The sequence below is a fragment of the Callorhinchus milii genome, unplaced genomic scaffold (genome assembly GCF_018977255.1).
Source record: "Callorhinchus milii isolate IMCB2004 unplaced genomic scaffold, IMCB_Cmil_1.0 Scaffold2, whole genome shotgun sequence".
Lineage (NCBI taxonomy): Eukaryota > Metazoa > Chordata > Chondrichthyes > Chimaeriformes > Callorhinchidae > Callorhinchus > Callorhinchus milii.
The window spans coordinates 42,903,889-42,916,248 of record NW_024704743.1 but is presented as its reverse complement, the minus strand read 5'-3'; the positions used below and the strand labels follow the sequence as shown (position 1 = coordinate 42,916,248).

General features: G+C 42.2%; 1 protein-coding gene across 5 annotated transcripts in view; it reads right to left on the bottom strand.

Moving 5' to 3' along the window:
• Window positions 1–488: 488 nt before the first annotated feature.
• Window positions 489–12,360, bottom strand: part of LOC103179934 (cadherin-20) — a 34,128-nt gene continuing 22,256 nt past the window's right edge. For 3 of the 5 annotated variants that reach the window (XM_042332286.1, XM_007895469.2, XM_042332289.1), the window contains 4 exons: window positions 8,960–9,081; window positions 7,870–7,987; window positions 6,514–6,765; window positions 489–2,705 (listed from right to left, as the gene is read on the bottom strand). In XM_042332286.1, coding sequence (XP_042188220.1) covers window positions 2,209–2,705; window positions 6,514–6,765; window positions 7,870–7,987; window positions 8,960–9,081 — 989 coding nt within the window. In that variant the 3' untranslated portion in view covers window positions 489–2,208. Of the gene's footprint in view, window positions 2,706–6,513; window positions 6,766–7,869; window positions 7,988–8,959; window positions 9,082–9,910; window positions 9,933–12,360 lie in introns of all 5 variants that reach the window. The other 2 variants (XM_042332288.1, XM_042332287.1) reach the window with 2 other exon arrangements.

Sequence of the window (12,360 nt, the reverse complement as noted above, 5' to 3'; positions counted from 1 at the left end):
CTCCAGATAAAATTGGTCATTTACTTCATAGCTGTTTGTGGGACCTTGCTGTGCTGATATTGGTTGCTGCGTTTGCCTACTAAATACACAGTCACTACACTTTACATTAAAAATCCCGTGAAGAGTATTGGGACATTTTAATGACACGATGAGACAGATAATCAAATGCAAGGATTATTATATGAGTATGACAGGTTGGTCAACCTTCAAAAAATGTTCTGAAATCAATCCGCAGATAATAATAATAATAATAATCCTTGCATTAGTTCTCTTTAGAAAATGTTCAACCCCATAGTTATCCTGTTTGTCACCCTAACTTCCCAGAAGGATTTTTGTTACTCATTTATTGGCTTCAAAAAGATGAGGTGCTAAATGGATACACAGGGATTGAAACCTAGAAAAATTCTGAATTCAAGTCTTTGGCTCAGCCAATTAAGTCACCTAGAATTACACCATTAATTCAAAGAATATGTCAATTACTGACAAAATTGATCAAGTTTTACTTTTATTAAAACAGCTTCTAATGTACTGCCGATCAGTACATCAATGTTCTTTTTGAAAAGAAATTAACAAATGTACAAAAATGTTTTCCATAGACAAGAAAGAAAATGCAGTTTCTTTTTTCAAAGATGCTACTTTGCCCCCTTTTTGTTGTGGTTCTTGCCTCAGGATGACTCTTGCAACTCCAGGGTTCATTGAGTGCAGAAAATGTGGTCAAACTGTCCCATAGCAGTTATATAGAAAAAGCAATGTGTGAGGGATTCTCTTCTCTTGAGTTCCGTTTGTACAGTACTATAAATCCAGACTAGTTTCAGAGTGCGTTGATCCAATATACGATTATTTTGCCCTTGAGACCACTGGGCTGGTGATATTAGCCAAGTGGGGATTCAGACTCAAAGCCAGTGTGTGCACAAATCATGCATATGGTATCATGCATCTATTGCATGAGGCTGGGAAAGATAACCATCTCCCGTAGCAACTGGGGAGAACCTGAATCTGTAATTCAAATAAACATCGCTTATCTGTTGACAGCTATCTGATTCCAATTTAATTTAAATTGCATGCACAATCAGTCTAGGAAAATGAGGTATGCATTTATTCAGTCTAATTTGAATTTCATTAATTTGTGCTCTATATACTGTGTGTTTAGCTATGAATAGCTTTTTTTTAAACAAAAAAATCGCATGAAAAATATTCGCCTTCTTTGATCCCCAGTGCTGACAGCCTTCTTCATTAAGTCGAGATGGTAGGACTGTCTGAATCTCAGTCTTTAAGGCGTCCATTGAGGCAATGTGCGCACGTACTCAGCACACACTTTTTCCAGCTTCTCCTCATTCTCCACACTAACAATGAGCTTTTGAAACACTTTCCAGTGAACCAGGACCACATTACATAAGGGAAACTGAAGCTACCTGTACTTGTCAACTGAGGAAAACCAAGTTTGAACAAACATCCAGATTTCCTATAAAAGCACATTCAAATTCAGATTTAGCTTGGGATGATGTGACACACTCAAAGGTACTAGTCTGCCTGTGTGTTGGCTGGTACACCCATGGCACATCTACAATGCAGATAAGCCCTCAGTCTCTTCAATGCACTAACACGATGACCCTGTCACCATTCCACTCTCAAAATAAATCCGTAGCTACATGTGATTTTTCAAACATAGGGCACCTTTTGACAAGTGATAATTAAACAGTGGAAAAGCAAATGCCCCCTTCTTATCATAACACACTGCAGGGCCACAGCAGTTCAGCTTATTGTGACATTCCAAATTAAAATTCAGGCCTATTGCACATATGGAGTTGTTGAGCTTTAAAATGGAAAAAGCAAATCTCAAAGGCAGGTCAATCCCTTTTCAATTAAAAAGGGTGTGTATTGTAGGGGTGGGGGGTGGAATAGGGAATGAGTTCTGTTGCTGTATTCTAAGACACGTTTCCAGTGTTGGTCAGCCAAGATGCAGTCATGTGTTCTCTCAGGATCTGAGCTGACTCAATGTCTTTTTCTATTCTTCCTTCCTACAGGTGAAAAATGACTTTGCCAAGTTCAGTTATTTGCCACTCTTTGTGTCTGAGCATTGCTTGCGTAGCATGTTGGACTCAGTACAAATCTGACAGAACTTCAGCCTGACTACATGTCTTGTGTCCCAAATGGATGCAGTTCCACGTTCACAGATCGGTCACAGTTCAAAAGCTTCCGTTCACCTGGCTATAACGAATCTTCATCATCTTCAGCAGTCGCGTACATGTCTGCCAGCTTTTTGAAGCGGGGCCCCCAGTCACTCAGGTAATCGTAATTAAGATCTGAGTCTGTTGTGGCTGATTCCAAGGAGCTCAGTGATTCCACTACAGAACCATTGCCTTCAAACGCATACGTCTGAAGTGAGTCGAAGGGAGGAGCGCAAGGATCGGTGTTGGCTTCGTGCAATTTCGCAAGAATGTAGTTGTGAACGTTGTTGTCCCCGACTCCAGACTGCAGCACATATTTGGAGAGGCTTTCGATTTCCGGGACCATGTCTCTCCTGGACTTCAGCAGCTGGACTTCTCTGGGATTCCACATCGCAGCAATGTCAAAAGCCTCTGTGTCCTCCTCTCCCCCACCTTCATCATCATAGCGCACAATGTTCTCATGGACGTTTTCTTCCTCGTCAAAGATAAGTGGCTGCTTCTTGTGCTTTCTCATTGTTAAAATAAATAACACCAGCACTGAAAGAGAAACATCAATTGTGCAGGATTTTAAACATAGGTCTTTTTAAAAAAAATAACTGTAATTATATTGCCCAATCTTAGATCTAACATCCTAATAGCCCAGTCCAATATTCTGGAGGCCGACATTAGATTTGAAGAGTAAAAAAGTAAAACAGATTGATGGAGTGACAATGTACCCCATAATATCTTTTAAGAATTGTTAGTCACTGTGCTTTCAGTCTCTGCAACAAAACCGCTCTGCCTCCCTCCTACCTTCCCTCTGCTTTCAAATCCCTTCTAGAAAACCTCTCTGTTTCAACTGCATCTTTAGTCAATTCAACTCCCATCCTGGTGACATCATCCACAGACATGGGTTCAACTTTCACATGTACGTGGACGACACCCAGCTCTATCTCTCTGCCTCCACCCTCGATTCCAGGACAATAATAATAATCCTTGCATTTGATATAGCGCTTTTCACGTCGGGAGGATGTCCCAAAGTGCTTCACAGAACACACTATAAAGTGAATTGACTGTATATTTGTGGGCGAACGCGGCTGCCAATTGCGCACAGCAATGTCCCACAAACAGTCGTAGATTGAAAATGACCAATTTATTATTGTTTTTTTGGAGGGATTATTATTAGGTGTGTGAAGTAAGGAAACTTGCCCAAGGTTTCGCCCTGCCTGGAATTGAACTCAGGTCTCTCACTTGCAAAGTGAGTGCTCTAACCACTGAGCTGCAGGACTCCACAACTGACAACCTGAAAGACTGTCTGTCTGACATCAAGTCCTGGATGAGAGCCAACTTTCTACAGCTGAATGTCAGCAAAACAGAGGCTCTCCAGAGTGGCTTACACCAGTGCCTCAGCACCTCAGGCACTGGCAGCATCATCATCACGGTTGCACACTCCACCTCACCAAGTAGGTCAGGAACCTGGGCGTCTTGTTCGACTCTCAACAGTCCTTTCTCCCTCATATCCATGCCATGACCTGCATTGCCTTCCCCCACCTCCGCAACATTGCCTGACACCGCCACTGCCTCACCCCTCAGGCCGCCCAAACCCTCATACATGCATTCATCACCTCAAGGCTTGACTACGGAAACTCCCTCTTTGCCGGCCTCCCAACTCTTCCCTCCACAAACTGCAGAGCATCCAGGATTCTGCAGCTCATGTCCTCTCCTGCACCAGGCTCCGTGACCCCATCACCCCTACCCTCACCCGGCTCCACTGGCTCCCCATCCCTCAGAGAATAGAATTCCAAATCCTCGTCCTCACTTTCAAGACCCACCATGGCCTTGTCCCCTCCTACATCTCTGACCTGCTGACCCCCGATCAACCTGTCCGCTCCCTCCACTCAGCAGGTTGTCATTGTTTTTCCTACTTCTCACCATGCTCAGATTTCCACTTTGTCTCGATAAAGTGCTTCGAGCCATGAAAGTTGTTGTTATATGTCCAAAATTTACTTTTGCTGGTGACATCCAGTCTCAGAATATCAGTACTTCACCAACTTTTATTCTTCTTATACCAATATTTAAGAGATTGAGCTTGTCCCAATGGAATACAATATCGACTTTAATTGGAAAGTCTGCCATCCATTGGATGTTTGGCTAAATCTAACACATGGTCCAATAGTTAAGCAACAGAGTTGATCTGTGACTTGGCTCAGAGCGTTCTTCCTGTAACACTGCAGTGGCTTTAACCACAGGAAGGAGAAAAACACACAAGTTTTTCAAAAAGAAAATGCTCCCACATCCTGTTACATCTGCTGACAGCTGTAACTGCAGTGTGAATGGCTTTTACTTTGTGTTGGACCAAATGAAGTGAAAACAGTATGAAAAACATCATGTACTTAGAGCTGACTGAAACATCAGGTAGTCATTATACTTCACTGCTGCAGATTTCATAATGGCTTGTGAAGTCCACCAGAGGAAGTAATAATACTCAACATGTGCACTCCATGGATGGAACAAAATTTGCCAGGGGGAAGTTGAACGAGATCTCGGGGTTTTAATTGACTCATCACTCACTATGTCAAAACGTGTGAGACAGCAATAAACAAGGCAAACAGGATGATGGGCTATACTGCTAAATCAGTTCAGTTTAGATCACCAGGCTGTATAGTTCTGCTACATAAGGGGGCTGTCTAGGTCCTAGAGTCAGAGAAGAGCAATGAGGATGATCCCTAGTTTTAGAGAAATGAGCTATGAGCAACACATAGACTAGTTACAAGTCTTAAGAGAAAGACAACTCAGAGGGGACCTCTTAGAGTTGTAAAACAATCTTTAGGATGGAATAAGGCAGTAGAACAAGAGGACATAGGTTTAGAATTGCAAAGAGCAATTTTAGGACAGACACTGGGGAGTTTTTATTTAATCAGTGGGCAATTAAAGATTGAAATAGGTTGTCAGGAAGGTGATTGAGGCCACGACTCATTTAAAAATACAGCTTGATGGGAGGACAATAAGGTGGGTATTCAGAAGGAATGAGATCAGATGGGCCAAAGATGCATCCAAACCAATCTTGTGATTTTGTGACTGTTTATATTAACAGGAACTCTGAGTTAAGAAATTGTAGCAGCCTAAAGCGAACCACTAAATCCATTTGTTCACCAGTGAAAAGTGAGAATCACGTTACGTAATTTGGTTCTAGAGTCAGAGAAGAGCTTTGGTTCCAGTTTGCCATTGCAAACAGTGTAAGAGGGATAAGCATCCTGTTCTCATGAGTGAATGTTTACACTGAAAGTGCATTGTCAGGAATGTACTGATTTTCAAGCAAAAGGAATAGGTAATGAACGTACAATCTGTTATCCTAGTGCACATTGTTTTTCTTTACTCAAGGATAATCAATGACTGCAACAGGTTGCCAAGAAAAATGTTAGAGGCCAAGACACTGGACTCATTTGAAAAGAAGCTTTATACAGTGATGGAGGATGGTATTTTGGTTGTTCTGGAAGGATGAGATTAGATGTGCTGAAGGGCTTTATTCATCCAAACCAATCTTATGATCTTGTGACAAATAGATTCACTGAAATCTACTGCTCGATATAACTCAGATTACGCACTAGTCAATTCTGATTTTAAACAAAACGCAAAATACTTCAGTTGCTGGAAATCTGAAACAAAAACAGACGTCCCTGAGAACACTCAGCAGGTCAGGCAGCATCTATGGAGAAAGGAAAGTGAGTCAACATTTCAGGTCCATGATCCTTCGTCAGAATCAGTTCTGACGAAGGGTTGTGGACACGAAAAGTTGACTCACTTTCCTTTCTCCATAGATGCTGCCTGACCTGCTGAGTGTTCCCAACGACTTCTGTTTTTGTATCAATTCTGATATACTCTAGCAAGTAAAAAGGATCTGCTGCTCAACTTGTTTGTGGTCAAGAATGAGGCAACATATCAAGAATAAGGAAATGGCTGAACTCTAGGCTGCTTAGGGATAGGTCATTCTAGTAAGGCCGAGAGTTACAGTCCTACTAATTGAATTGCTATGAAATCAGCTCCAGATCTATAAAAATAGATTTGATTTAAAGGGACCATTGACACTGAATATTGGTCTGTAGAATCCAGAGGCCTGAAATCTTCATGTTCTCAAACTCAAGATTTAGGATTTACGCAGAATTTCTGAAAAAATTTAAATTTAGTTTTTACTGAATTTAAGAATGTTCCACTGTTCTGCATAATGTTAAATTTTAAGGCAACAGCCTTCAGGTAAAAGCCATCAGAGCTTCTGAGCCTCAGTAGCCTACATTTGTTAAAACCTGTACGTATAATTTTATACATTTGCGTAGATCACGTATGAACCCAACTGCAGTGCTTTGCTTACCCAGCAATATGAAGATACAGGCCAGAATTGCAATCAGTGCTCCTCTGCTCATGCTGACAGGAAGACTGTAGGCCTCAACATTGCAGGTCCTGACATTCCCATCGGAGTCACAACCGCACACCCTGATCGTCAGTGTGCTCGTGCTGCTCTGCATTGGAAGTCCACTATCTGCGATGAGGATGGGCAGGTAATAGGTGCCCTGTTCCTGGTGTCTGAACCCAGATCTTCTGGTCAGGATCCAGGCAGTATTGTCTGGAAGGAAAGCATATTACAGAATATACAACAAGTTGTAAAATATGTGTGTGCATGCATGGGTGGGTACAATTGCATGTGTGCTATTGAATTATTTGCTGTACAATTTTCAGTCGTGATTCATTCTGAAATAGATTATGGATATTTTTTTAATAACGAAATTGAGGACGATAAAATTTTTGATCAGCAATCTGCACTCTTACGCCTGGTACTGCACATTGTCAAGTATAGACTAATGCTCCTTTGATTTTTTCTTATCATTAGACCCCAAATTCTATCTAGTCTTAGCCTGCAAAGTCATTTTGTCTTAGAATTTAAGATCGTGCAGAAGTATGAAAATTTCATATATAGTCTAAATGTGGAAGAAAACATAATTCTTAAAAAGAACCTTGTTCCGAAATAAGACTGAAATCAACAATTTTCCACAATACTGCGCTCTTTTAAATTTAAGGCAACTGGTCTTACAGATTACAGACTAAGACTAGGTGAAATTTCTGATTAAAAACTTTTAAAAAAGTTTAATCTCAGCCCCACAAGAGCAAGCCCTTCCTCACCTCCATTGCCCCAGAGTGACATTTCTATCAACAGCCATCTTCAGCCTCTGATTAGCAGGTTAATACCTGGTAACCTAGTTATTATAATGCAAGGTTTCAGGCCTCAGGACTTGACTGTTCAAACCTGTGTGTAATATCATGATACATTAGCTTGAATACGACAAACCTCTGTGCATAAAAGCGCAAAGTCAAATGTCACTTTAGCGAAATAAAGACTGCGTGCTTGGCACTGCCCGCTGTCAAATGAAAAGACCAAATTCTAATGCTGCCTTTTGAAGCTATTTTTGTTTTGTCATTGTCAGAACAATGGACAGTTTTCAGTCTGCATTTGTGAAGCAGTCCAATTGTTGTGAGAAAAATAGAGCGAGACAAGCTCAGAACTGCAATTCCTCAAACAAAACACCCAAAACAAATGCACAATTACAATTCTCTCAGAAACCATTCAAGAGGGGTCGTTTATATTGTGTAAGTGCATGTTTTCCTAATGAGAGCCGTAGTGAGAAACCAATGATGTAGGTAGGTAAGGCTGTAAAAAATAACCTTGAGTTACCTTGATTATCACGAACAGTGAAGTTTGGGTTGTTGGCGACCTCGGGAGCAAGACCGTAGTAAAAGTGGTGACCTCCCTGAGGGTTGTCTTTGTCCACTGCACTGACCATCTGGATCAACTGTGGAAAGAAGGAAATTAAAACTAACTGTATGTGCTGGTGCCAGCTGGTATATGCTATGACACAAGATACATATCCACCCCCATTTCAGTCCTACATTTATCACCTGTAGCAGAATCCATTTATGCAAAACATTGTTATTGTTTTTAATAATAATATTAATCCTTGCATTTGATACTGTGCCTTATCATGTTGTTGAGACATCTCAAAGCACTTCATAGAATATATTATAAAGTGGATTGACTGTGTATTTTGTGGGCCAATTGAGCACAGCAGTGTAGCACAAACAGCTATAGATTGAATGACCAATATTTTTTTGAGGGATTATTACCCCTGGAAAGCAATCCGCCAATCGACTAAGAACCAGGTTCCCACTTATTGCTGGGTAACCAAGGCATGTAGAGTAAGGAAACCCGGCAACCGATTGGGTACAATTGCTTGAGTGTGATGTATGAAAATCAGAACCTTTTAAATGTACCATCCTTCTCTGTATCTTTACATATCTAACAATATCATTTATCTGTCTGGTGCACTGCCTGGCGTTGGATATATAATATTCCATATTGTGTGGGCATGAAAAAGTGTGTGCGTGTGTTCATACAAGTTTTAGAGATGGTTATAGTGGGGAAGTGAATCATTTTTATGACTGTCACCAATTAAGCTGTGCCAGTGTTGGATGCCTCTGTACTCATCCCTTCCCAAAACAATATCCTGCTCTGTAAATAACTAAGGAGAGGGGTATTTTACAATATTTAGGGGAAAAATATATGTCCAATTCAGAACTTTATCCTGGAATGTATAAACATATAAATACTCTGCAATGTTCCTCAGACTCACATGGCTTTTAAAGTGAAATAAAGTGCTAGATGTAGTGAAAATGCTGACATCTGGTTCACTCACTCTCCTGAAGTTAATTAGCTTTGAATAGCTCCAAGCTGTGTCCCCCACTGTATTGAGCAGCCTTTCTCTTACCTGACCGGGTTTGGCATTTTCACAGACATAAGCCTCGGAGTCCTTGACAAACATTGGAGGATTGTCATTGATGTCGAGGACTTTAATGGTGACTGAAACACTTCCAATTTGCGTGGGGTTCTCTGTAAAGGAAATGAGCCTCTTACAAATTGATCCCATCATTTATCCACTCATATGTGCAATTTCTGCATTGTTCCAAGTTCTCCGGTGCATGGAGGTTGAATGCCAAGCTGGCTTTGCTAAACAAACCTTTCAAAAAAAGTTAAACTGGAGACTGTTCCCATGGTAAATTCAGAATACAACTGGTAGTGTATTTAATTCTCATGTGCAGCCTCTTCTAAAGCAATGGGCAGCTGAGAGTCACACACCATGGGTCCTATATTGGTTTTATACCCAAGTGCAGGGAGAATAAACGTAGTATTGATAATGCACAAGAATGATGTTTGCAAGCAGACATTGTGACTATTCATCATTCTGAGTGTACAACAACAAAATTACATTTGTATGGCGCCTTTCACGTCAGGAGGGCATCCCAAGGTGCTGGTCAGTGATTTCGACCTGAGCTGGGGGTCGGTTTCGGGGAGGGTGGATCGTGGGGGCGGGGGTTGAAATGGAAGGTCTTGCGGTTCGTCTTGAAGAATGCAAGGGAGGTGGCAAGGCAGAGGGATTGCGGGATGGATTCCCAGGGGGTGGGGGCAGAGTGGCTGAAGGCCCGTCCGCGAATGGTGGGGCGAACGAGATAGGGGACATGAAGCAGGCTGGAGCCCGCTGAGCAGAGGGAGTGGGCCAGTTGGTAGGGGGTTAGGAGGTGCAAAGGTAGGGGGAAGCAAGACCATGGAGGGCTTTAACAGTGATGACCAGGATCTTGAACTTTATCCTCTGAGTGATGGGAAGCTGTGGAGTAAGGTGAAGATGGGGCTGATAGAGTCAAGGAGCCTGGTGCGAGGACACAAGCTGCAGAGTTCTGGATGATCTGCAGCCTATGGAGGGAGGAGTCGGGGAGGGCGACAAGCAGGGAGTTTGTATAGTCAAGCCTGGATGTTATGAATGCGTGTTTGAGGATTTCGGCGGCCTGTGGTGTGAGACAAAGGCAGAGCCGGGAGATGTTGCGGAGGTTGGAGAAGGCAGGGCAGGTCATGGCACAGGTGAAGGGTAGAAAGGGTAGTTGAGGGTTAAACAAGATGCCAAAGTTCTGGACTGGCTTAGTAAAGTGGAATGTGCATCCTTGGATGGTGAGGAAGCACTGACGGGAGCCAATCAGGAGAGCCTCGGTCTTGCTGACGTTCAACTGAAGAAACTTAGCTCTCGTCCAGGACTTGATAACTGACAGAAATTCTGTCAGGACAGCAGTGGTCCTGGAGTCAAGGGTGGAGGCAGAGAGAGAGGGAGGGTTGGGTGTCATCCGCATACATGTGGAAGTTGACCCCATGTCTGCAGATGATGTCACCAAGAGGGAACATATAGATAGTGAAAAGGGGTGGAACCAAGGACAGAGCCCTGAGAAACCCCACACAGGGGGCTAGAGGGGAAACCATTTGATGTGAGAGGGAGGATCTGAACCATTCAAGCACAGAGCCATTAAAGTTGAGGTGAGAGGAGAGGCAGTGGAGGAGAATAGAGTGGTCAACGGTATCGAAGACAGCAGTGTATTGTTTGCTGGTGGAATATATACCAGTCAGACTTGCCATGCTCGCCTCTGAAACTCTGCCATTCAAGTGGGTGACCTGCCTGTTGATCAGACGTAGGAAATTTGAATCTCAGGGTTGTCTGTCACTGAAGCCCCTTGCTGGGTTCATCTAAGCAGTCCTCAGATCAGGAATAGGACCAATTAGCATACATCAATCATTAGTTATCTGACTTCAGTTATGAGGAGAGGCTAGAGAAGCTAGGATTATTCTCCTTGGAGCAGAGAAGGTTAAGAGGAGATTTAATAGGTTTTCAAAATTATGAGGGGATTCGGTAGGGTGAACAAGGAAAATATTCCCACTGGCGGGTGGGTCGGTAACCTGAGGACACTGATTTAAAATAGTTGTTAAAAGAAACAGAGGTGAGGTGAGGAGAAATTTTTTTACACAGCGAGTTATTCGGATCTGAAATTAATAGCCTGAAAGGGTGGTGGAAGCCGATTCGATAACAACTTTCAAAAGAGAAGTAGATAGATATTTGGGGAGAACACTTTTGCAGGGCTATGGAAAGAGAGTGGGGCAGTGGGATTGATTTGGATAGCTCTTTTCAAAGAGCCGGCACAGGCACGATGGGCAAAATGGCCTCCCTCTGTGCTGTATAATTCTATGATTCTATGATTACATCATGGATAGCAGAGGAAAGACAAACCGGACACCATGGGGTCTATTATGCACCATACGTAAACCATTACTAATGATTACTAATTGTTATTTACAGTTAAGGAAATGCCATCTGTTAACATGTGCTTACAACTAGTTTACACATGGCACATAATAGATCCCAAAGTCCCTTTAAATAACCTTTATCTGATGGCAAGCAGTTTGCAAATCATGCCTAAGAACTTCTCCTTAGTATGATCCAAGAGAGGTGCAGAGATATACAAACAATTGTTTGCCACTTGAGAGTTGAACAGAAGTGCAGGAAGGGAGGGAACTGCTGTTTTTATAGGCAGACCATGGGCTTTCTTCATAGGCTTTTTAAAAATAATTCCAGAAAATTTGCAGAAACAGGGACTGAAAAAGGGTTTGAATGGGAAAACCTTAGTATAGTGTGGTACCAACCAACAAAAGCAACGCCTTGAGAGATAAATTGTGTATTTAGCAAGGAATCGTGTGTATAACCCCCGGGCTCTCAGCTCAGAGAAATCTCAGAAAAGGGCACATATGTTCTTGCAGGTCAGTGTGATGTAGTTACCGTCTCCTACAGGACAAACTTTACATAGTGGGTGCTTTTTTCTATTGCTTTTACAGCCTTTATCCTGCTGGTTTAGCATTCAACTGCTCATCATCTCCAACAAGGGGCTAATTAACGTAGATCTGTCATGAAATGTTGCACTTTCCACCAGAGTACTGCAACGTTTAAAGAAAAGCAAGATAATCACATATTCTCATCTGCTCTAAAAGTTTTTTTTAATCTTAAATTCTGAACATCTGAATAATTGAGCAGCTCCAGAAAAGCAAGTTCTTTTCTCCTTCCAAAAAGGCGGGAGTGAAGCCTTTGACAGGTGTGAGAAGTGAATTGACAAACACTGTCTTCATGATGAACCATTAATGATGCACCAAAAAATGTTGCAGATGATTTTTTTTTAAAAATCTGCTGCCAATCTGAAATCTCTTTGAAAATGCAGCCTCCTTTCTCCCACACTTTACCGCGCACCCCACCCCCACCCCGACACACACGCAAAGTACATATTTTCCGCTCTGTCACTTCTATTT